This window comes from Drosophila takahashii, chromosome 3R, assembly GCF_030179915.1.
Source record: "Drosophila takahashii strain IR98-3 E-12201 chromosome 3R, DtakHiC1v2, whole genome shotgun sequence".
Taxonomy (NCBI): Eukaryota; Metazoa; Arthropoda; class Insecta; order Diptera; family Drosophilidae; genus Drosophila; species Drosophila takahashii.
The window spans coordinates 38,563,655-38,586,577 of NC_091681.1; the positions used below are offsets into that span (position 1 = coordinate 38,563,655).

General features: G+C 40.3%; 1 protein-coding gene and 1 long non-coding RNA gene across 4 annotated transcripts; one reads left to right on the forward strand and one right to left on the reverse strand.

Moving 5' to 3' along the window:
• Positions 1-158: 158 nt before the first annotated feature.
• Positions 159-22,704, forward strand: alpha-Man-IIb (alpha-Mannosidase class II b). Of its 3 annotated transcripts, none has more exons than XM_017139870.3 (5): positions 159-500; positions 16,200-16,732; positions 17,196-19,224; positions 19,623-20,166; positions 20,654-22,704. In XM_017139870.3, exons 2-5 carry the CDS (start codon positions 16,298-16,300, stop codon positions 21,423-21,425), a joined length of 3,780 nt encoding a protein of 1,259 aa, XP_016995359.3. In that variant the 5' UTR covers positions 159-500; positions 16,200-16,297; the 3' UTR covers positions 21,426-22,704. The 3 variants fall into 3 exon arrangements, with proteins under 3 accessions (XP_016995359.3, XP_070073837.1, XP_070073838.1); XM_070217736.1 differs by lacking the exon at positions 159-500 and adding an exon at positions 8,869-9,082; XM_070217737.1 differs by lacking the exon at positions 159-500 and adding an exon at positions 10,938-11,057.
• On the reverse strand, positions 10,387-10,919 carry LOC138913635 (uncharacterized). Its single transcript, XR_011419442.1, has 2 exons — positions 10,661-10,919; positions 10,387-10,599 (listed from the first exon to the last, which is right to left on the reverse strand). It is a non-coding gene; the product is annotated as an uncharacterized lncRNA (long non-coding RNA).
• Positions 22,705-22,923: the final 219 nt, after the last annotated feature.

Consider the following 22,923-nt stretch of genomic DNA (forward strand, 5'->3'; position numbering starts at 1 on the left):
ATTTGTGATTTACACACGAGCTTCAGCTTTTGGCCGCGTTGGCGCTTTAGCGAAAATGCAGTAGTGTGACCGCGACTGCGCGCATGTAATATACCGCAAAGCCGCAAAAATGTCCTAAAATTCGGGGCAAGTCAAAACCAACGGCCAGTCGGCGAAAAAATTTCAAATCGTTCGGTTGGGGGCGGATGTTTTTCAAGGTCTCCATTCCAAACAACATTGCCGCTTGGTCGCATTGTCGCATTTTATTGATTACAACGCGGACTTACATCAAGTGTTATTAACCGTTTAAGCATAGGACCAAACCACTGTCAAATTTTATGTAATATCGCACATTACAAAATTGTATTTACATTTACGATCCGACTGTAATTGTTTTTGCGCGGGTGTAAGTGCACGTGTGTGAGTGAAGGATTACGGGAAAATTGTAAGCATCATGTTTGTGTGCGTGGGAGTTAAGGAAACTCGGAAAAGTTATTAACCAAATCAGAGTTCAACAAAAGGTGAGAAATTGAGAGATGCGGTTTGTAGGACCTGCAACAATCAATAAAAAAACAACCACCCTTCAAAGCGTCTGTTTACCCTGTCAAAAAAAACCGGATTTCTCAGTCATTTGGCAAACAAAGAAAATTGGGTGTTTTTCTGTGGGTCCAATTAAATTATCCGTCTAGACTCTACACTCTAGACCGATTTTGCACTCGATTCGCATTGGGGATTGGTTAAAAATAAAACCAACATAAGAATCGGAGCAGACAAAGTGTTACAAAATGGAAGACGCAGGGCAAGAAAAGGGGGTCTCTTTAATTTATGCAGCTCATCTTTATTTAGCCTTACTCGATTCCCTACTTATACCCCATTCATTCAGAATCGTTTCATCTTTTATATATACCCATACCATAACCATATCATACCATAAATTTCTTCTTCGAAAGGGGAGCGTTAAACCCGTTTTGAGCATCTCGATTCGGATTCGGTATTATTTTTACTTTTGTTGTGCCATGCAATTCGCTTTTATTCGAGTTCGTCGTGTGCTGGGCATTGTATAATTCAATTTAAATTGATTTTTTCATTGTTGTGGTGTCCGTTTCACTTTTTCTCGCGCAAGGGGCGCTTTCTGCTCTGCGTTATTCTTTCCCCACTTTCGAGCCCCTTCTAATCTAACTATCTGGATTCGGGGGGTCTGTTGTTTGTTGTTTGTATCGCCTATTGTGCTAATTATAAGCCATCGGTCTCGGTTTGCCTTCGATTTGCTTACTTAACTCTTGTTTTAATAAAATGTTGTGAGTGCAGGTGGTAATTTTAGAAACAAATGGAAACTTTTTATTGTTAGAACAGAACATCCCGAGTAGTTATTTGCTGCCTTACATTAAGTAATTTTGTATTTATTACAGGGGGCGATTGATACGAAGTTTTTACAAACTTTTTTTGATGTCATGAAATTGACAATTGAGATTTAGTTTTGGTTGTAATTCATAGGTAAATTCGTCCTTATTTCTATCGACTTCCCACCAAAGATTTCAATGTATAAAACTATTGATCCTTAAAACTATTGATCCTAAGTTTATCTTATGTAAAATATTTTATTGATTGTAACCATATCTAAGTACTCATACTCATTTGCCGCATATATTCCCATTCTCTTTTTATTACTACACAGAGAAAAAAAAATACCAAAAATAATCATCCATCGAGTAATTTTTCATATCAATTTTGGCCCATCTGTTTTCATATCAAAATGATATTTCCGAACATATGATTTTGTACCAAATTGATATGAAATCATACCGTTTTGATATGGAAAAATTGATATGAAGCAATATCCGTTCCATATTGTTCCGTTTTTTTCTCTGTGTAGTACAAAATGTTCTTACAAACGAATCCATTTATTGATTGCAATTTATTCGGTTCTTTGTTTTAATGGCCTTGCTTAATTCTTGAAGAAACACATTATTTGCTTTTTCTGTCTTAGTTGTTTTGGACAGGTACTAAATCCATTTAAGGTGAGCTTTTATTTCTTCGCGTGTCGCTGCGAATTTAGTTATTCGCACTAGTCGATAAAGATCTGGCTTGGCACGAACATAAACACGGGATTCCAGAGCCCGGGTTCTCATGCTGGTGACTCTATTCCACTTGAATTGTTTATTTTTGCTAATTTGCAATTTTTAAACATTAGGTCGTATGTTAAGCGGGAATGCCAAAAACATTTTTAGCTCATTTGCATGAGCCTCCCATTTGGCAAGACAGGGAAACGATGCAGCGGGCAAAAATTCCGCCATAATCATGACAATCAATCGATCATCAAATGTAATGGCCCAAAATATTCCAAACCCGCCCTCGTCGTCGTCGTCGGTGGTCAAGTGGCCAATGGAGCTGAAAAGTTAAATTGTCGCCCGGTTCCTCCTCTGAACCGCGGCAGGTTCATTGACTTCTCCAGGGTGCCAGACGTCCGGGGATGATGACGTTGACGGAACCGCAACAGTTACAGGAGCCAACAAAGGCAGCAGAAACCCCGGCCAAACACCAATAAAAGCAACAAAGCCAATGGCACTTGCAGTCAACAGTTTGCAAAAGAAAAAAAAATCAAATACCAACCACAAAAAATTAAACCAACAAAAAAGTCAGGAGGGAGGTCCAAGTTGTGGCATCCTGAAACTTTGAATACCCTTTAAAAGTATCTTTAAAAATATGTATTAAATGTATTTGGTATTTAAACTAAGGTTTTTTTGATTTATCTTTGATTTATTACAATTTATTCTAAATTTAATAGGTAAATCAAGTCTTGAACTTCTTAAGTTCACTATAAAGACTTACTAAAAACAGCGTAAAGTGATAAATCTGAAATATTTTTAAGTTTCAAGGAATTGTATTGAAGAAGTTAAGAATACTTTTCACATAAATTAAATCCATGTGTAATCGCTTCGGATTATATTACAAAGAATCAAGCTACACTGCATGAATATAGTAAAACAAACAAATGGAAAGATAAACTAGTTTTGCACTATGAAACTGGTTTTTACAACGTTGCATTTCTATGCCAACAGATGGGTAAGATATTATTTAATCGTCAAGCCGTTGATGGGATAGAAGTAATACCCTTTTTTGGAGGGTATCGGCCAAAACAAAACCGTAACTGTGGCTAAACGAAATGAAACGAGATTTCAATGCAGGAATTTCCATTACAAATGTTGCGGTTGTTAATGTTATTGTTGCTTCTGCCATTGAAGTCTGGTTTTGTCAACTGTCGTTTGGGGCAATTGGGGCTATGCAGTTATACTATGCAGAACTATGCAGCCCGAAAATCTGGGGATTTGTACCAGGGTAACTCTCGACGGCAACTGGCAATTTGACAAACGCTGCACGCACTTGGCCCGGAATGAGTTTTCGATTGGAGCCTCGTTTGTTGCACGTTTAGGCCGAGTGCAGAACTCAAATTTCGAGTGCTGGCAACAAGCCGGGATGCAATTGACCCGAAAACCGAAAAACCAAAGTGGGTAAGTGGGGGCAACCACCACGGACCATTGGAACTGCAGGCCGCAGAAACTCGTTCGAGTTGATTTGGCATCTTGTATTCATCTTGTGGTTCAATGAGTCAGCCCCGCAGTCCGGTCCGCATTTTCGATGCTTGACAACGTTCCGCCTTTCACCCGGTCTTTCCCTACCTTTCCACTCCACTCAATTCCTTTCCTTTCCGAAAACCGAAAACCAAGAGGGCTTCCGAATCTCTGCCCTCAATCGGTTGCCAGATGGCCATTTGGCAGGCCGTAAATGCAAAAGGCAAAGATCAGGGGTAGGGTTTTGAAGAGGAGTACGAGATAAGCAGATGTTCTGATCCATTCAAAATTAAACTTTTATTGGGGGCGGGGGCTTGGAAAAAAGTTATCAATATACACAACGAATTAAAACTTCACAGACGGCTGTCTGCAGTTTAATCTGTGCGAATGGGAAACGAATAAAATATCAGCACGAAAATTAAATATGCATGGGTATTATCGCAGGATCAAAGCTAGCATGTCAGGTTGCAAATATATTTTTAATTTGAATCGTTAGGATGTTACATATCAAATAAATATACGTAGTTATTCTACATTTTTAAGTAATTTACCTTTAGAATAATATGAAACTATATTTTACCATTGATTTTAAATAATGTCAGACTTTAAATGCAAAGGCCTAGTACTCACTTCAATCAAAAAGCCTACGAAATGAAAATCTCCATACGAAATTTTGATCACGAAATTTTTCGCCTGTCATTTTTGTATAGAATATTTCATTTCGTTGCCTTTTTGGATCCCTGAAATCTGAGATAATAAGGATCATATGTTAGGGTTGTCGAATATTATTAAAAATATCGTATCGATTAGAAAATATCGATAATTTAAAATATCATTTAAAAATTCCCAATTCATAATTTTAATATCATAAAATATCAAATAACAAAATATCATAAAGCTGAAATGTTGAATAACTATAGATGTAATTTTAATAAATGTAAGATAGAACTATCAAGATAAGAACCATTTTTATATAATATTCTTTTAAATACAACGAACTTTTATTAAAAATCACATCATATGATATCATATTATATCAGATCATATCATATAATATCATATCATATCATATCATATAATATCATATCATATCATATAATATACATAGAAATTGTAGGATATAAACCTATATCTGTATAGTATGTCTTGAAGACTTTCGATAGCCATTATAAGTCGTGCCCCCCTGCTAATATGTACCTTCACTTGCACTTGCTCCGTTCATCGTTCTCGTGACCATCATCATAATTATCATCATCGCCTTTGCGGCCCATCTTCGTTGTCGTTGGTTGCTGGTCGTTTGTCGGTCGTCGCCGTCTCATTTGCGTGGGCTTAACAACAAACAGAAGACTGCAAACAACAGAGCCAACAACTTTTTCAAGGGCCTGTGCCAATTCTCGAATGCTCTCTTTCCGTCTCTGTTTTGTTCTCCGGGTTCCTCCTCAGTCTTTTATGGCTGCTTTTACTTGGCAATCGATAAACAACGACCTTCTCCCAGCCCCTCCCCCTCTCTTCTTGGCCAGCTGAAATGGCTAGAAGTTACTGGGATTACTTGGAGGAGCATTCTGTAGTGTTCTGGTCGGGTTCTTTTGTCTCGTCCCGTTTAGGGGAGCTTATTCGCCACTTGAAGCTGCCAGCCAGTCAGCCACTCGAGGATGCACTCTCCCCCACCCACTTTGCCCCCGTCCTTCTCCATCAGTCATCAGCCATCAGGCACCTGCCCTCCCAGCTCCATCCTCATCCTGCTCCTCCTGTTCCACTTGTTTCCAGGCATTTTTCAAAGTTAATTGCTTGCCGGCAATCGGCTGAGAAAAAATGCAGAAAGGCCGTTGAGAGTTAGACCTCTCAAGGGGCTAAACAAAAGCCATACTCCAGGATTTTTAACAGAAACTATTACTGCGATTTCAAGAATTTCTTATGCGGGAATACCAAATCCCCTAATATCCCATAGACTTAAAGCCATTTAATTTAAAAAACAATAATAATACTTTATCTTATTTATAGCTTGTCGTACAATTACCTTTGTTTAAGGTTAGGCAGGTGTACTCATATCTAAGTTATGACAGTGCACGCGTTAATGACAAATATTTAAAATTAGTGTACCTAGGAATTAATATTAAATAGTTAAAATAAGTATACATTCAAGAAACCAAAATGCAAGCGTGCTTAGAACTTAAAAACCCCTTTAAAAAATAAAATTTAATTCCTAAAATATATGGGTGAACGCAGTGCTCTTAAAATTCCTATTCCGTATTATGGATGGGGAAAAGCACCTTAAACAAGTTCGCAGATTAATGCCAAAGTAAAGATTTCCACGTAGTGGCTGTAAAAGAACCAAAAATGGGTTCACCAATGGCCAACGACGTTCAAGAACTTTACAACAAATGAAGAAAGATATTATGTGAAAAGTGAAATAAAGATGGTGCAAATGGAGCTGTAAAGTTGATTAAATATTTAGTTTAAAGGAAGAGCTCGTAAATGCCCTTTCTCGTAGTCTAAGAGTTACAATTGCTAAAAGAAATTAAATTAAACTAAAGAAAAGAAAATACTGTAAAAGATGCGATAAAGAACTTATATATTTCCAAGACAGAATAAACAAGTAAGAAAGAAGTCCTAATCAAACTCTTTTCTTGAAAATAATCACATTTTCCATTCAGTCCGGGTTTTCTTTTTCAAATAATCGTCAGAAGCAACAGAAATAATTAATAAGTACAGCTGTCAGCACTTGAGAAAAAAGCAACAAGCTAAAGCAATTTCTTCCTTTGACAAACAAGGAACCATCGGGAATCCCAGTTGATGCTTTCCACCTTAACCAGTTGTAAAACAAAAGTAATTCCAGCTGCTGCTAGCCAAGATGAGAAAAAGGGGGCGAATTGGCGAACACCTCCGCATTCCAAGGTGTTTGAAGGGGACTGAAAAGGGGGAGGAGGTGGGGATTAGGGGGCGGCGATGACTAGGAATATGGTTCTGATGTTGACGGCGCCGACAAAGCAAATACTAAAGCCAAACCTGGCCATCAGAAGGAAAACAGAGCCAGCAACAACGTAACCGAGTAGATTCGCAGCTTCCATTTCTAGAGATGTCATTCTTTGAATGCCCAAAATAAGCTAAATAAAGTGCTATCATAAAGCTAAAATATATATTATTTATTTTAATAAATTGTAATGGCAATAAAACATATTTCATTTTAAATTTAAAATTGAAATAAAATAAATATAAATATAAAAGTAAGATAACCATTAAGATCAACATATTTTCCATTTGTGGAAGCGAAAAAGATTACGATTCCCATTAAATCCTTTATATTATCGATACCTAGAAGCGAAAAAGATTGCAAAAAGAAATATATTTTTTGTATGTTCACTTGTAATCCAATCCGAAGGCTATAGAGATTCGGTCCTGGGATACTGTATTGATATTATCTGATCTAAAGACATTAAAAGGTATAACTTATTATCAAATTTTGTTAAAACTTTGAATATAGGGGCATATCTATATTAATCCCAAACACAAAAAAATAAGATGTACTCAAGATATAGAAAATTTTTACTTGATAAATTTAAATCGCTATAATATCTACTTGCTGGCTAACCGAAAAGAACCACAAATGGGGTTTCAGTTCTATCAGATGGTCAAGTCCAAACAGTAGTTACACTAGAAAATAACAGTGCTATAAACAGAGTTCCAACATTTTTGTAAGCTATGTTTTCTTTAAAATATATATTTATATATGCCTAGGGCAGCACTGGCGAAGGGACCACCACTCGAGGAAGGGCGGGAGATGGGAGATATGTGTGTGGATGGTGCTGCTGCAATTGCCGGCTGCTAACGAGCCGAGGTGACCCGAACGCAACCCGAGTTCCGGCGAAGTATCAAAGAGAGCCTGGTTTCCTGCGGGCTCCTCGTTCACTTCGCGCTCAGTCGTTTTCGGTCTCTGGTAGTGGGTGCGTCGCGAGCTCCTCCAGGCAGCTCCACACTATTTGATCCTTTTTTTCGCCGGCAAGGACAACGCGAGTGGAAAAATACAAATAAATTGTAGGGGTAGCGCAGAAGTGGGGGGGATTGTTACTGCAAATCAGAGTGAAAGGTCAACAATGGCTTTGTAGCTTTGTCTCTAATTACGAGTATTCCATTCAGGGCCAATAAAGGATTCAATTCGACGGGCATTCATTTAAATTAAGCGAAAAAAAGGTGGAAACTTTCATTTCCTCTTTCTTTTGCCATTGTGTGAAACAAGGAAAAACTTTTAGCTGCGAGTGTCTGTCTGTGTTTTTTCGTTCGGGCGCTGATTTATGTGTTTTGTCCTTGTTCCGCAGCCAGGACGAAAGGACGTTTCCTTTGCCATCCCATCGCTTTGTGTGTAAGTTGGTAATGTAAGTTTATGTAATAGACATGTAAATTGCAGTTTATATTAAGGTCCAACAATGATAAATGGAAGGACATGGCTGTAAAGTGGGTTCCTCGGGGGTCTTTTGTATGTAGCAAGTGATCTAGATCTAGATTTGGTCTTGATATATAGTTTTTAAATAACTGGATCGCTATAAAGAAAGAAGAAGATAAAATACTTCTAATAGTTCATTTTTATATGCAAATGTTAATTTTATGAATTCTATTATGTTTTTTATAGACCCCCTATTCTAAAGTCCCGTTATATTTTTTCTCTGAATAATCTCTCTTATAAATATTCTAAAAATATCAAATCTCGACATCTTAATCAGCGGTTCTTCAGCGACTAAACGAGGACATCTAAAGTTTCCCTTAAGTTTTGGGTTTCTTCTAAGCGCCTGGGATCCTACACTTAAGTGAGCTCCGCGTATCGATTTCTCGGATAAGTATATTTTCCCGGTTTCGTGTCACTAAAATTAGCTGAATCGAACGACCCCCAACAAAGACAAGAGTCGGCGGATCGACTTCGTCTCCAACTCCATGCGGTTATTATTTATTTTCATTAGTTCATACTCAAATTTCCCCCGTCCACATTTTGCGGATGGCGTGCTGTCAATTTTCCGGTGGCAGGTTTTTGGTTATTGCGATGTCATGTCATCATGCAATCGTATCGCTTTACCGCATAAACCGACCGACTCGCACAAAGCAATCATTCGATCCGATCCGATCCTCCACCCCGAAACATGGAGATCTCCCTGGAATTACCAGGCGGCTGCTAATGATGCGTGAAAAATGAGGAGAGAGAGGGCCGTGAATTGGCCAAAACGTATGGGACACGTCGCTGATGGATGTTCCGGATGGAGGTTCCATTATTATCGGAACCCAGTTAGCCACGGTCTGCAGTTTGGCCTTGTGTCATTTGGCTCTGGCTTTGGCCACAGTTACACTTGGTTAGCGGTCGCAAAAGCTCGCGTTTCGGTTTATTTTTTGCTAAATAGTGCAGAACCCGCTCTGGGCTTAAATGGTCATCTTTGGTCAATCAGAATTCTGTTCTGGTTTTTTTTTGTAACCAGTGATTTGTGACCCCATTTGCTAACGAGCCAACATGGAATTCGTTTGGAAAACTGTTAGTAAAAGGCAACAATTGATACGTGAGTGGACATTTCGCATTTTTAAATTAGCTAACAAAACAATGCATTGGTTTAAATCTATTCAAATTCCATTTAAGAATAAATAATTCATAAATGCATTTTCAATTGCAAATTGCTAGGAGCCATTAATTTAAACACCATTTAAATGGTCCACACAATTATGTTTTAAAAGGCCGCAAATGCACATTATCATAAATCCGGTTGTAATTTATGTGAGCTAATTAAATCTAACAACGGGTAGTAATGTACATTTAATTATAAATAAAAACACAAGCTTAGAAAAAAATATTTAAAACTAATTATTCACAACATTTAAATGAATTTTCAATGGCAAGCGTTAGATGTCATATGTTTAAACACCATTTAAATGGGTACTAATAAATGCAGCCTACCGTGAATTAAGTTGAAATTTACTACAATGAAAATTAGTTTGCAAAATATAGTTCAACCAACCCTAAGAAAAATAAATTAGTCTAAGAAGCTTCAAAGGTCTTTCAAAAATTCTTTGTAAATGTAAAGAAATCCGCTTTGTTTGCCTCATTACCTCCAAGCTCCCAATTAGTTAACACTTTGAACCAACAGTGAGTCAGAACTTTTATTAAAGTAAAGTAAAGTTAGGTAAACAAAAAGGGGACAATAGGGCTGGCTGGTTGGATGGGACCCACTTCACAGGTCCAGGTCCGAATCTCAGTCTTTCAGAGCGAATGGTGTCAAACCACTTGAGGTTCCAACTCACTCAAAGTTCCCACAATATGTGGGGATCTAAGCCATATTTACTTACGTATGTGGAAGCGATCGGTAACTGTAAACCTGTTACATATACATTACATTTTATCTTGGCGAGTGAGTAAGTCTTTTCCCACCGTTTAGCTCCATGAAATTGAAACGGAAAATTTCATAATCAAAGCCATAAACGTTGTTATTGTTCGCAATGCTCCACCGAGAGATCCCCGCCCCATTTTCCTTTTGTCTTGGCACCGCGTGAAAAAAAAACGAAAAACAAAAACAAGAATTAATTTTCATTTCATTTTTCTTCTCTGCGTACATTTGGCCAAACAAAGCAAAAAAAAAGTCCAACACACAACGGATAGGGAAACCTTCCGCACAATGTAAAAAGTCTCACGTTCCGGGAAAAAAAGACGCACATTTTATGAGGCGACTTGTGCTTTGTCAGCATCTAAAGCATTTTATAGCTTTCGGCGTTAAGGTCTTAGTCCAAGCCATATCAATAAACTAATAAGGGGTAAGGGTAAAAATAGAATCTTAAATTGTTGGGATGGTGGCTTAAGGGAAGACGAGGAAAGTACTTTCATGAGTATTTTTATTGAGCTAACATAATTAAAACAAGAAAGAAAGCTATAGCTATACTTAGCTAAAGAAGACCAACGCGACTGCTTGCACTGCTTGCATGCGGACTTTCTATAACTTGCCCATAACTTTTTAATGAATTGTCCGATTTACATTTTAGGAATCAAAATTGGGAACAAAGGTGTTCATTGGGATTTCCATTTTATCAACTGGAGTATTACAAAACATTAGATCCATTTAATTAAACGTTTTATAAATAAACCACATGACCTTTTTGATCCCACATTTTAATGCCTTACAATGCCTTTATGTTGACAACATTACTCACATAATTGTGGTATCTATCCAACCCAAAAAATAATATAATATTATTTGCGGTTGCCATCGATTGGCGCAATCTGAACGGCTTGCATAGAACTGCCTTTAATTAGTGGCAAATCAATTGGACTCACCTAATTGGCGAAATACGTGGATTATGTACCATGGTCTATTCGATTAGTGTTCAAGTGTGTGGAACGGAAGAGCTTTCGACGAGACTGCTTATCTGTGTCTCTACAATCAATTGCAGATATTAGCAAATGAGTTTTGATTGCTTAATAACCGAAACCGTTGGAGGAAATAAACCATAGCGATCGAAGAGTAGCTTTCTCTGGACTATTTATCATTGGTGAGTCACAGTTTGAGTTCCTGTGAGAAAATATGGAAACCCGTATGCTACAGTATCGCAAATTGGTTTTTTCCCGTTGACATTTAATCAACATTGGCGCTACTCCCGCTGCTTTTCCTCTCTTACCACTCCAAACAATCCCTTTATGGTCCGACTGGCCCGTGCTTTTGGCCAAGTTTATGGGCACAGACTTTAATGTTTTTCTCTTTTTTTTTTGTTCCCATTTGTCCATATGTCACGAATGGCGTCCCTGCATAAGTGAGTAACTGTGAATTCGTCGGGGCCAGCTTGAAAAGTTCTACTTGTCTAACGGCATCCAGTTCCATAGGTATTCTCCCTTCTCTCCAAAAATTTCCTCGCTCGCTTCGTTGGTTTGCCATTGACATGGGGCCTCCAGTGCAGCGGGAGTTCTTTTTTCTTTTTCCCCGATTTTTTGTTTTGTTTTGTTTGCTTTGGTTCCATTTACTCAATTGTGGTCGTCGAGTGGGTGAGTCTCGGGAAAGGTGTGATATGTGGGGAGCGACTTTGTTTTATGGGTTGTAAAACATAAAACATAAAAGCATAAATCTTAAGGAGAAGGCAACGAGGAGGTTTTAATGAGGCTTCCAACATAAAGGTAATTTTTTATTTGTCATTTGTAGGTACCTTTAAAGATAATTTTAAGGGAGGTGAAATATTTAGGTTTAAATAAATTCCTATAAAAATTATTATTATGATTATTAAATTAAAATTTTTTTTTTAAATTGTTAGAATACTTTTAAAATAATTGCACATATAGAAAAGAAGAAAGAAAAGATTCCTTGTTGTTTAGTCTAAGCCCTTAAATTTTTAATAAACTTAATTGCTAGTTCAATTATGCAGGCCAAGTAGGCCTAATTCACAGCTATTCATCTTTTGATGGTTAAAATGCAATTATGAAGTAAAAGAAAAATGAAAAGTGGAACAATCTTGATAATTATAATCACTTTTCTGTTACATCTTTCGCTAGATCTTGACAACTTCCTCTGGTAATTGCCCTCCATATGTCGCCACACCCAAAAAATTCTCATAATTCTTAGGCCTGTTTTTGGTTTTTGCTTTTGCTCCGCTGACTATGCTAATGACCCACTATAGTTTGGCCCAACTTGGCCCGGATGGTCTCAAGTTATTTTGCTTCTCTTTTTATTTTTTTGGAGTCTCATACGATTATGTGTTGCGGGCACATGCCAAACCCACACGCTCTACTGGCGGCTTAACCGGCGCATTACTCATGCTCATCTGCCCCGGAAAATTGCCATAACTGGTTGTTCACCCCCTTTGGCGGAGCTTCTTGCCCCGTTCGGTTTGGCGCTTTGCTGCAACGCTAGTTTCTTTAATTAAAAAAGCATGAACTCTTTGTAAAGTTCTGGGACCCCCCTAAACTCCCTGCCCTCGGCGGAGCTCTCGTATTGCCCATTTTCAGACATCGGCAAAAAAGGGAGCATGGGGAACCTCAGCTGCCACTCCCAAAGTCCAAAGTCAGAGTTGAAATTTGTGTTTCCATACCCTCGCAGAAGGGTGTTTTAGCTATGGTAGAAAGTTTGTAATGTTTTGCACTTTTTAAAGTTCCAAAACTTAAAGATATTTAAATTATATTCAAGATATTACAGTATAAACCTAAGTGGATATGTTTTAGCAATATTTATGTTGATTTTTCCTATCAGTAATTTCTCCTATAGCTACCATAAGTAATAACTATTTAAAGTGTATACCAAATTCGACTTTTCCTGCTCAATTTTTTCCCTTTCTTTTTTCTTGGTTATTTTTTGGGGAACTTTTTGCGTTTGCCGCTAAGAAAACAGTTTTTTAACCGTTTTAAGTTTGTTGAGGCTCCGTGGAAAGGGCTTTTTTGTCGTCTTGCCTTCAGCTGCAGCTGCAATTTCCGTGCCATTTATGCAAACTATTGTTCTTGTTGTTTTTTTTTGGCCTCCCAACAACGTTTACCATTTTTGAACTGAATTTACGTTCACACTTTTCTGCCTTCTGTTTCTTGGGTTTCTTTCTTGGCCTTCTTTTTCGACTTCCTTAGGTGACTGCAATGACTTTCAATTAACTTTTTGCCCGAAAGTTTTAATTAAAAGGAAATTACTTTTAAAGGTGTCGCAATTGTGATTATATTCCTAGTTTGAATTAAAACAAAAAAGCGACAAATTTGTTTCCCCTTTCAATTGTGCGAAAGTTTCTGTTAGCTAAAATTCAATTGGAAAAGTATTATGAAATTGAATAACAACAATACAAAACTTCAACTCCCATTGAAAAAAAAAGAAAAATGCAGGAAAATAGCTAACAGCAAAGTTTACAATTGATTCGGAGGGCTTTCAGAAAAGTTTTCCATACACAAAACTACAAATTTGGTTGGCAAGAGCACAAAGAAAAGCAACCGAACCAACCAATACATCATAACAAAATGTAGATATTATTTAAATCAAGCGATGCGACTAGCAGATACCTTTTAGTTTCTTTTATGTGAGTAATAAATGCATAGAACTTCGAAGTATGAAAGTTATGAAGGTATTCGTATTCGGTTTAAACTTTAAAGGGTTTATATTAAGTAAGTAACCCATATACCCTTTACTTTTTCTCAGAACAGGGTAGCAAAAATATCCATTTGCATTGAAAACATTCACATGGGCGCTCCAAGTTGCAACTCCAAACGAAATTAAGCTTCCTCAGAGGGACTTCAAGGGGTCAAGGGGCAAAGGAGCAAAGGAGCAAGGACGAAAAGGAACTAGGATAGCAGCAAAGCTGACTTTTTGAGTTGGGTTTCCTTCTGTACGTTGAGGGATAGAAAACACGCACACCCACAATTAGAAATAGGAAAAAAAGAGGAAACTAAGGAAACAGAAAAAAAACAAAATCATTTTCCAACTCGAAATTATATTGTGCAGAAGGAGAAAAGTGACGGGAAGCAGCCACAGAAAAAAAAGGGATAACACGTCAAAGGAAACCGAAGGATGCTATACGTACGTGTTGACTCCCAGATGAAAGTTGTCGTCCATTTGGAGCGCACAAAAAGGTTGACAAAGTGCAATTTGCAATGGAATCAAATTTGCCAGAAAACTCCTGCCAACATTCGTGATGACAGCAGTTCGTACCACTCGTCTCTATTTTTCTAAACATTTCTCTTAAATAGTTACACAGAAAAAACAAAGGAATTTGTTGTATTCATTATTATGTTATATTCATTATCATCATAATAATAAGCTAATATATTAAAATGCAGTGCTAATACTAACTAAATTATGATGATATTTTATAAACTAGGTAGGAATTCTTTTTTAAACTTATTTCTATTTAATACTTATTTTGTAAACGTAATTTGAAATTTAGTTTACTTTAAAAGCTTAAAGATTTTAGTTCTTATTTTAACATTTCTACAAATTCTTTTTTTCTGACTGTCATAAATTTATTTATTTTTTCTAAGCTCTATAAAGACTTGTATTTTTCCGTGCACTAATGCTGGATAAATTTGCTCGCAATACATTTTGATGGGGGTCAAGGACACGATGCCCGGAGCAGTTGACGCCCGGCTTCTTCGGTTGCCTCTTTCAGGAAGTTATTAAGCTCCTTGGTCGGAAGGAAGTGAAAATATTCGACTAATTGAAATAATTGAGGCAAACTTTGTTGGGAATTGTTGGGTGAAGAGAAGTTTTGCAGTATCTCAAAGATCTCAAAGCGCCGGGGTTCCCTTAGAATCTGCAGCATCGTCGCCCCTTTGAGCGTTTCTAGAGAGCTTAAGCTTTGGTTTCTCGGTTTCTTTTTTTCTGCTTTTATAGCACATTTGCCGCATTTCTCTGTGGAGCAAAAGAGGAGAAATGAATGAGGCTCTTGGGGAAATGGCGGGGGGGAAACGCTTAAATTACCATAAGAGCGGTTGGTTTGAGGAGGGTTATGTGGTGGGGTTCCGCTGGGTGACAGGTGGTGGCTTGTGGCAACATCAGTTAATGCCCGCTGAGCCCCTGATTTTCCCCCTTTTCTAGCCAACTGAAACATTTGAATGGAGCTGCAACGCTGCTCGTTGGACCTTAAATGCTTTTAAATTTTAATTAAATTGAATTCAGCGTTCCGCCGGCAGGAGTTAATGTTTTCCCTGCGTGTCGAACAGAAATAAAAAAGACTAAATTATGGCCAATGGCAAATAAAAGCGAATAAATCATGTGCAGTAGTGCAAAATTGTGCATTTGTTTTTTGTGAAGACTATTAATTTGTGGGTTGGCCCTGGGTTTTAAGGAGTTCGAAGCTCCGGCGTTATGGGCACAAAAAGTTTGTGGCAAACTATGCAATAATTTCATCATTGCATAAAAGTTCTCCTACGAACATGTGAAGAGTTTTTGATTGAGTTTTCAGTTTGCATAGTTCGTTTAGTTAGTTTGACTTGCGTGCTTGGGTATTTTCTGATGTGCTGACGTTTGCTGTGCTGAACTTTGAACTTAAACACGAACTATGGGAGGTTTATGGCAAACACTTGTAGGTGCGGAATTTATTTTTCTCTTATTTTTATGATCTCAAATTTAAATGGCTTTGACATTTGTTAGTAAACGCTGGGCAAATCGAAGTTCCTTTTTAATTAAGGTCTCGTTTTAATTTGGAAAAGCATACAAGCACCTTGCTTAGGATTTTACTTATCCTTGACAAGCATTTATGCATTCCTTACACCAGGCCCCAGGCATTTTCCGGCCCCTCCCTCGTCCTTCGTCCTTGTTATGGTTTAATTAAATTCTCCACTAAACTTGCTGCCCTCTTCCGTATAAAATATTCAAACGCTCTTGCGGCAAGGACAGCAGCCCAGACAGGATTACCGAGGAAAGGGAAAAATAAAATCAGAAGCCGGATTAAGTTTGCAATGGATGTGGCAGAATCTACGTATTTTTTCATGTTTTCTGCATGCATAAACGGCTTAAATGATAGTTATTTTGGATTAAAAGCAGTGTGCTGCGGGATAAAGAAAAGGATTGAATTTTGTGAAGGGTTTTTAGGAGCTGGTTGCGATACAAAGAAGAATAGACGTGTGCCCAATGCAAGATAGGCGTGTGACCGCAGGAATGCTTGGTGACCTTTTTAAATATCTTTAAGCATTTTAAAAAATTTCTAAATAAATATAAATTATTTTCATATTTTTTTCAGATGTAGAACACAGTCCAATTAACGAAGAAGAAGCCCAGCAGCCAGATCATCCCGGGGAATTCCAGCCGGCGACCGGCAAACGCAGTCCACTGACCAGGATGTCATTCAAGCTCTTCCGCCGCGGATCGGCGCGCTGCATCGGCCTGCTATCGGCATTTGTGACGATCCTGCTCTGCCTGTACTACATCTCCATTGGCCAGCCCAATCCGACGCCCATTTCGGAGACGGGTGCTCCATCGGCGGCGTTGCGGGGATCACCGCTCAATGGCCTAACCGGTTTCAGCATTAGCGGAGGAGGCTCCTCTTCACTGGCCCACCAACAGAAACTGCACACGGGCATCATCTCCAGCCAGAAGAGATCGTCGGAAACAAAGGCGGCGGCGCCAGCATCGGGATCTCCGGAGGTGCAGTCGAAGGAGCAGGAGGATGAGGAGCAGTACGCCAACAGCAAATGGGGCGACAAGTGCTACGAGCTGCTCCAGAGCAACACGAACATAACCGCCAGCGAGGAGCACAGCAAGTTCGACTTTCAGGTGAGAGGAAGAAGCACTACAATTAGAGCTTGAAAATTATCGATATTTTCCATTTTTTGACAATATCGATTCGATAATATCGATGTATTAAATGGAAAACATCAATAAAATATAGAGAAATATAAAATGATCGATATTTTCGTTATTTTGACAATGTCTTTTCGATTATATCGATCTTTTGAAGGGAAAACTCCAATAAATTGTAGAGAAATATAAAAGTATCGATATTTTCGATATTTTGACAATGTCGATTCGATAATATCGATGTTTCGAAGAGAAAACACCAATTAAATATAAAATGATCGATATTTTCGATTTTTTGACAATATCGATTCGATAATATTGATGTTTTGAAGGGAAAACACAAATGAAATATAGAGAAAAGGAAACTGTCGATATTTTTCAAACCCTAACTACAATGCTCTTTAGATAGCCTTTTTAAACTATTCTTTTTTTCCCCCAGCCCGAATGGATGCGCTCCAAGGAGTACTGGGATCGCGGCTTCGAGGAGCGCTTCGATGCCCAGAAGAAGGACAAGCAGCGGCCGCCACTGAAGATCATAGTGGTGCCGCATTCGCACAACGATCCCGGCTGGCTGAAGACATTCACCAATTACTTCCAGTCGGACTCTCGGCAGATCCTCAATCTGCTGGTCACGAAAATGCAAGAATACACGGACATGACGTTCATCTGGTCGGAGATCAGTTTCCTGCAGCTGTGGTGGGACCAGGCACATCCCACCAAGCAGCGGGCCCTTAGGCGACTAATCGACTCCGGTCGCATCGAGATCACCACCGGCGGTTGGGTGATGACCGACGAGGCCAATGTGCACATCTACCCCATGCTGGATCAGCTCATCGAGGGTCATCAGTGGCTGAAGAACAACCTGAATGTGACGCCCAAGGTGGGCTGGTCCATCGATCCCTTTGGCCATGGCAGCACGGTGCCGTATCTTCTCTCGGGTGCGAATTTCGAGGGCGCCATCATCCAGAGGATTCACTACGCCTGGAAGCAGTGGTTCGCCCGCCAGCAGTCAGGTGACTTCATCTGGAAACCGTATTGGAGGGGAAGGAGTGGCCAGAAGGAGAGCGAAACCGGGAGCCTGCTCACCCACAACATGCCCTTCGATATCTACTCGATCAAGGGCTCCTGCGGCCCGCATCCCTTCATCTGTCTGAATTTCGATTTCCGCAAGATTCCTGGGGAATACACCGAGTACTCGGTGAAGGCGCAGTTCATCACGGACGACAATCTGGAGTCCAAAGCCCAGTTGTTACTAGAGCAATATGCGCGGACAGCCTCTCTATTTCCGCACAACGTGGCGCTCATTCCGGTGGGCGATGACTTCCGGTACAACAAGGATCGCGAGGTGGACCAGCAGTATCAGAACTACAAGAAGCTCATCGATCACATCATGGCCAATCGGCGGCTCTACAATGCGGATATCCGTTTCGGGACGCCCAGTGATTACTTCGAGGCCATCAAGGAGAGGATGAAGGACCGATCGCCGGGCTTTCCCAGCTTCAAGGGTGATTTCTTCGTCTACTCGGACATCTTCTCGGAGGGCAGACCTGCCTACTGGTCGGGTTACTTCACCACACGACCCTTCTATAAGCTTCTCAGCTCGGAGTTGGAACACCAGCTGCGTTCCGCCGAGATTGTCTTCACGCTGGCCTACAACACGGCCCGCCAGGCGAAGCGGGAGAATGCCATCAAGATCTACGAGAAGAACTACGAGCTGATCATCAATGCCAGGCGGAATTTGGGTCTCTTCCAGCACCACGATGCCATCACCGGCACCTCCAAGGCGGCCGTGATGCGGGACTATGCGATGCGCTTGTTTGAGAGCACCCAGAACATGGTCAAGATGCAGGAATCCTGCCTGGAACTCCTCGTACAGAAGGGTCAGCCGCGACATCACGGCTTTCTGCTCAGCGAATTCGAGCGGGATAACTTCAATAAGCTGCCCCGGAAGATGCCCATCCAGATGGCCAATGGAGACGAGTCCACGCCCACTGTTTCGGCGGGTGAGGGTGGGGCAGGTGGATCGCCAGCTTCCTCGGGATCGGTGGGCAGCTTTGTCCTGTACAATTCACTGGCCCAGAAGCGTCTGGAGATCGTCACTTTGCGCGTCCTGCATCCCAACGTGAAGATACTCAACGACAAGGGCGTGGAGCTGAGTCACATCCAGATCAATCCGGTGTGGAACATCACGGATACCTATGAACAGGGTCTGGGCACATCCGTATCGGGGACTATGGGACGCATACGCACCTCGACACGGCAATTCGAGGTCATGTTTGTGGCCGAACTGGAGCCCTTGTCCTTGAGCACCTATCGCGTTCAGGTGGACGAGGTCAACTTCAAGCGGAACATAGCCACCATCTACTGCGATGACTGCACGGAGGCGGCGGCGGCAGCCGTAAGTCCGCCTGAAATCGAAGCTGAATCCTCGCCAGCTCCGGTTTTCGAGGCACGCGGCAAGCCAGCGGGTGAGTTTATTGTAGCCTTTATAAATATTTTTCCGACCCTATAAAGTAGTCAATCTAGCCATGTCCGTTCGTCCGTCTGTCCGTCCGTATGAACGTTGAGATCTCGGAAACTATAAAAGCTAGAAGATTGGCTTTAAGCTAGTAGCTTGAGGTTCCTGCGCAGCACAAGTGCCACGCCTTAAACAATTTTAAAATGTGTCTGGCGGCCACATCTTTAAAGATTTTTGAAAAGTACAAAAGCAATTGTAGAAAAAATTTTTTAAATCGGACCTTTCATTAAAAAGTTATGAGCAAATAAAGAAATGCAAGCAGTGCAAGCAGTAGCTTTGCTGCTTGCTTATCTCCAACTCCAACTATAGCGTTTTCTCGTCTTATTTAATATAATATTCATTATACAGGCGACATCCAGTTGGAGAATCCCCACATGCGCCTGCTGTTCGACGAGAAGAGTGGCTTCCTCAAGACCATCACGCGCAAGAACCAGAAGAAGGAGCTGCTCAAGCCGCTGCAGTGCAACATCAAGTTCGCCGCCTATCGCAGTGCCCAGTTCCACTCGGGTGCCTATCTCTTCAAAACCGATCCCGAGCAGAGCGAGGCCGAGAAGGAGGTGCTCGAGGGCTACACGGATATGCGGATTATCATTACCTCGGGCCCGATTGCCAGCGATGTGACGGTGATCTACGGACCCTTCTTGGCCCACACAGTGCGCATCTTCAATACCCGGACTCATTTGGATGCTGCTATATATGTGGAAAATGATATAGACTTTGAGCCGCCACCGAAAAATCGGGAGACTGAGCTGTTCATGCGTCTGGTGACCAACATAGATAATATTGCCCAGGTGCCGCTGCAGCGCGATCCGCTGAAGGAGCCAGCCGATGCGGCCACCATGCCCGAGCTGCCCATCTTCTACAGCGATCAGAATGGCTTCCAATATCACGAGTAAGTTGGGGATTTAAGGAAATCCACACACAAAAAATAAACTTGGTAAAATCAACTGTAATAGTTGTCAAACAGTCCCCAACCACAAAAGTTGTCAATTCTACTAAGTAAATAGTTACTATTATGCAATACGTAAACGTAAGGGTTACTATAAAAAATAGTTACGCAACTGTAAAAAATGCCCAGACCATAAATTGCAGTTAACTTACTATTTTTATAGTAAATTTACAATTATTTATATTTTATACGTTAAAGTAACTACTGTTCATAGTTAAACAACTATTTAAAATAGTTACAAAGTACAAAAACAAAATACACACATCCCGTAACCGTAACTATTTTAATAGTAGTTTAACGGAAGACTCTTTTTATTGCTAAAGTACTATTGTTTATTGTTACTGAACTATCTTCATTGGTCATTTTTACCAACCAAATTTTTTTGTGTGCATGAATGAAATCAAATACTAAATTTAACCCCCCTTTTCAGACGCATCAAAGTGCCGGCCATTGGCATCGAGGGCAACTACTTCCCCATCACCTCGGGCGCCTTTATCCAGGACACCCGTCTCCGGCTCACCCTGCTGACCACCCATGCCCAAGGAGCCGCGAGCTATGAGCCCGGCCAGCTGGAGGTAATGCTGGACAGGCGCACCCTCTACGACGATTATCGTGGGATGGGCGAGGGCGTCGTGGACAGCCGGCTGACGCGGCACAAGTTCTGGCTGCTCGTGGAGGATCTGCCTGGTGGTCAGCACGTGACCCAGCCGCCCAGCTACAAGGTTCTCAGCCAGCAGGCTCAGCAGCTGGCCAACGCGTTGCGTTACCCACCGAATCTGTACTTTGTGAGCAGCCTGGAGCAGCCGGAACTCTCGGCAGGCTTGCTGCCTTTGGTCAGGCTGCTGCCCAAGGGAGCGCTGCCCTGCGACGTCCATCTGACCACCCTGCGCACCCTGTCCGATCCCGAGCTGCAGCTGTTTCCGTCCGCCTCGGCGCTGCTGGTCCTGCATCGCCAGGGATTCGATTGCAGCGTGAGTGCTGGCCGGGATCTGTCCATGGAGGCCGTGTGTCCGCTGTCCAGCAAGGGATTGGGCAATGTGCAGCTGGGTCGGCTCAGTCTGCACACCATCGAGGCCACCAGCTTGACGGGGACGGAGCAGAAGGCGACGAGGGATAGCTTCCACATCCGATCCCTGGCCGAGATCAGTCTGGAGCCCATGGAACTGCGCACCTTCAATCTCACTTTCCGCTCGGAGGGTTAGGGTCTCCGCTATACAGTCTATTTAGCGGAAATATTTATTGATATTTATTTGTGGCTTAGTTCTAATAGCTAGTGGGTAACGCCAAGTGCAAAGTTTTCAGCTTTATTTAGTTCTCGTCACGTCTACTCTCTGTCTCCAACAGTTTTGAAAGTACAAAGCACACGACATAGTTATAAAACATACAACAGGGTGGTTAGGTTATTATTTTGTTTGTTTTTTATGCCTAGTTCTAAGCATCTTAGTCTTGCTGATCTTTAGTTTGAATGGTCAAAGCTTAGGGAAAATGAGGCTAGGTTGATGTACATCCTTACTATATTTTTATGGCCCCTTTAGATCCCATTTATAAACTCTTAATGCATGGAAAAATATTAAAACCTATACATGATGCAAGTGAAAAATGCTTAGAATTAAGCATAGATTTTTTTAGCCCCTAGGATATTAATTTTTTTTTGTTTGAGCATTAAAATCAACCCACCCAATACAAAACATACACTATGACTCAATGCAATAGGCAATGCATTCCGGTTAGCCCAATTCATCCCAGCTTGACAATTAAAAACATTTGTGCAATATTCTTGAACTAAACACCGCACTATGGAAATGACGCAGCTTAGATTAAGGATTAGCTTGATTTTAGATTGAAATATTTAGACAGAAAATTAGAGAAATTTTCGTTCTCGCTTGCGCGTTTGGCGTTCGCATCGATTTATTTAGACTGATTAGCCTAAAACGATTGCAAAATTGGCATGTATTGTATTAATCTCAATTATTCTAACCGATCCTAGCCCTAATTCGGAACTAACCAAAACACACACAGAAATATCTCGATTGTAAAATCCCTAAATATATATACGCCAGTGTATGTAGAACATAAGTTTTAAACGAGCAACGTAGCGGGGTAGCAAAAGTATAAGCCAAATATTACATTACATTCACTAGCAATATTGTAAATAGTCGAATAGGATTTCCAGGCACGGTAAAAATAGCTCTAATAACCGATAAACCACCTAGATCTAAGGCCCCCTCTCAGCTCTGGTATACGACGTATACGAGAGTCATTCAAATAGTTACTACTGACTACAGAAACAAAGCATTCAAAGCGAGCAAGACATAAACTTTAGAATACCCAGAACGTAAGGACGAGCGAGGAACGAAGAACGATTAACACTTCTAACGGATACAAATGTTTTGTGTATTTATTTATAAAAACTTATTACATTATATCTAATTTTATGATACAAGAAAATAAAGTATTAAATGAAACCAATTGTGGAAAGTATTCATATTATTTGGGGGTTTGGTCTGTTGGAATTATAAGTATAATATTAATTTTAGTATGAAAAAGAGAAAGATTTCATTATACAATAGACTTTCCAAATGTCTTTTTATGAACAGATCTTAACTAATTTAAATTCTTAAATGATATAAAGCTATACTTCTTATAAGTATGAAGAAGAACACTTTTAAAACTCAGTGTAGTGACGAAATATAACTAGTA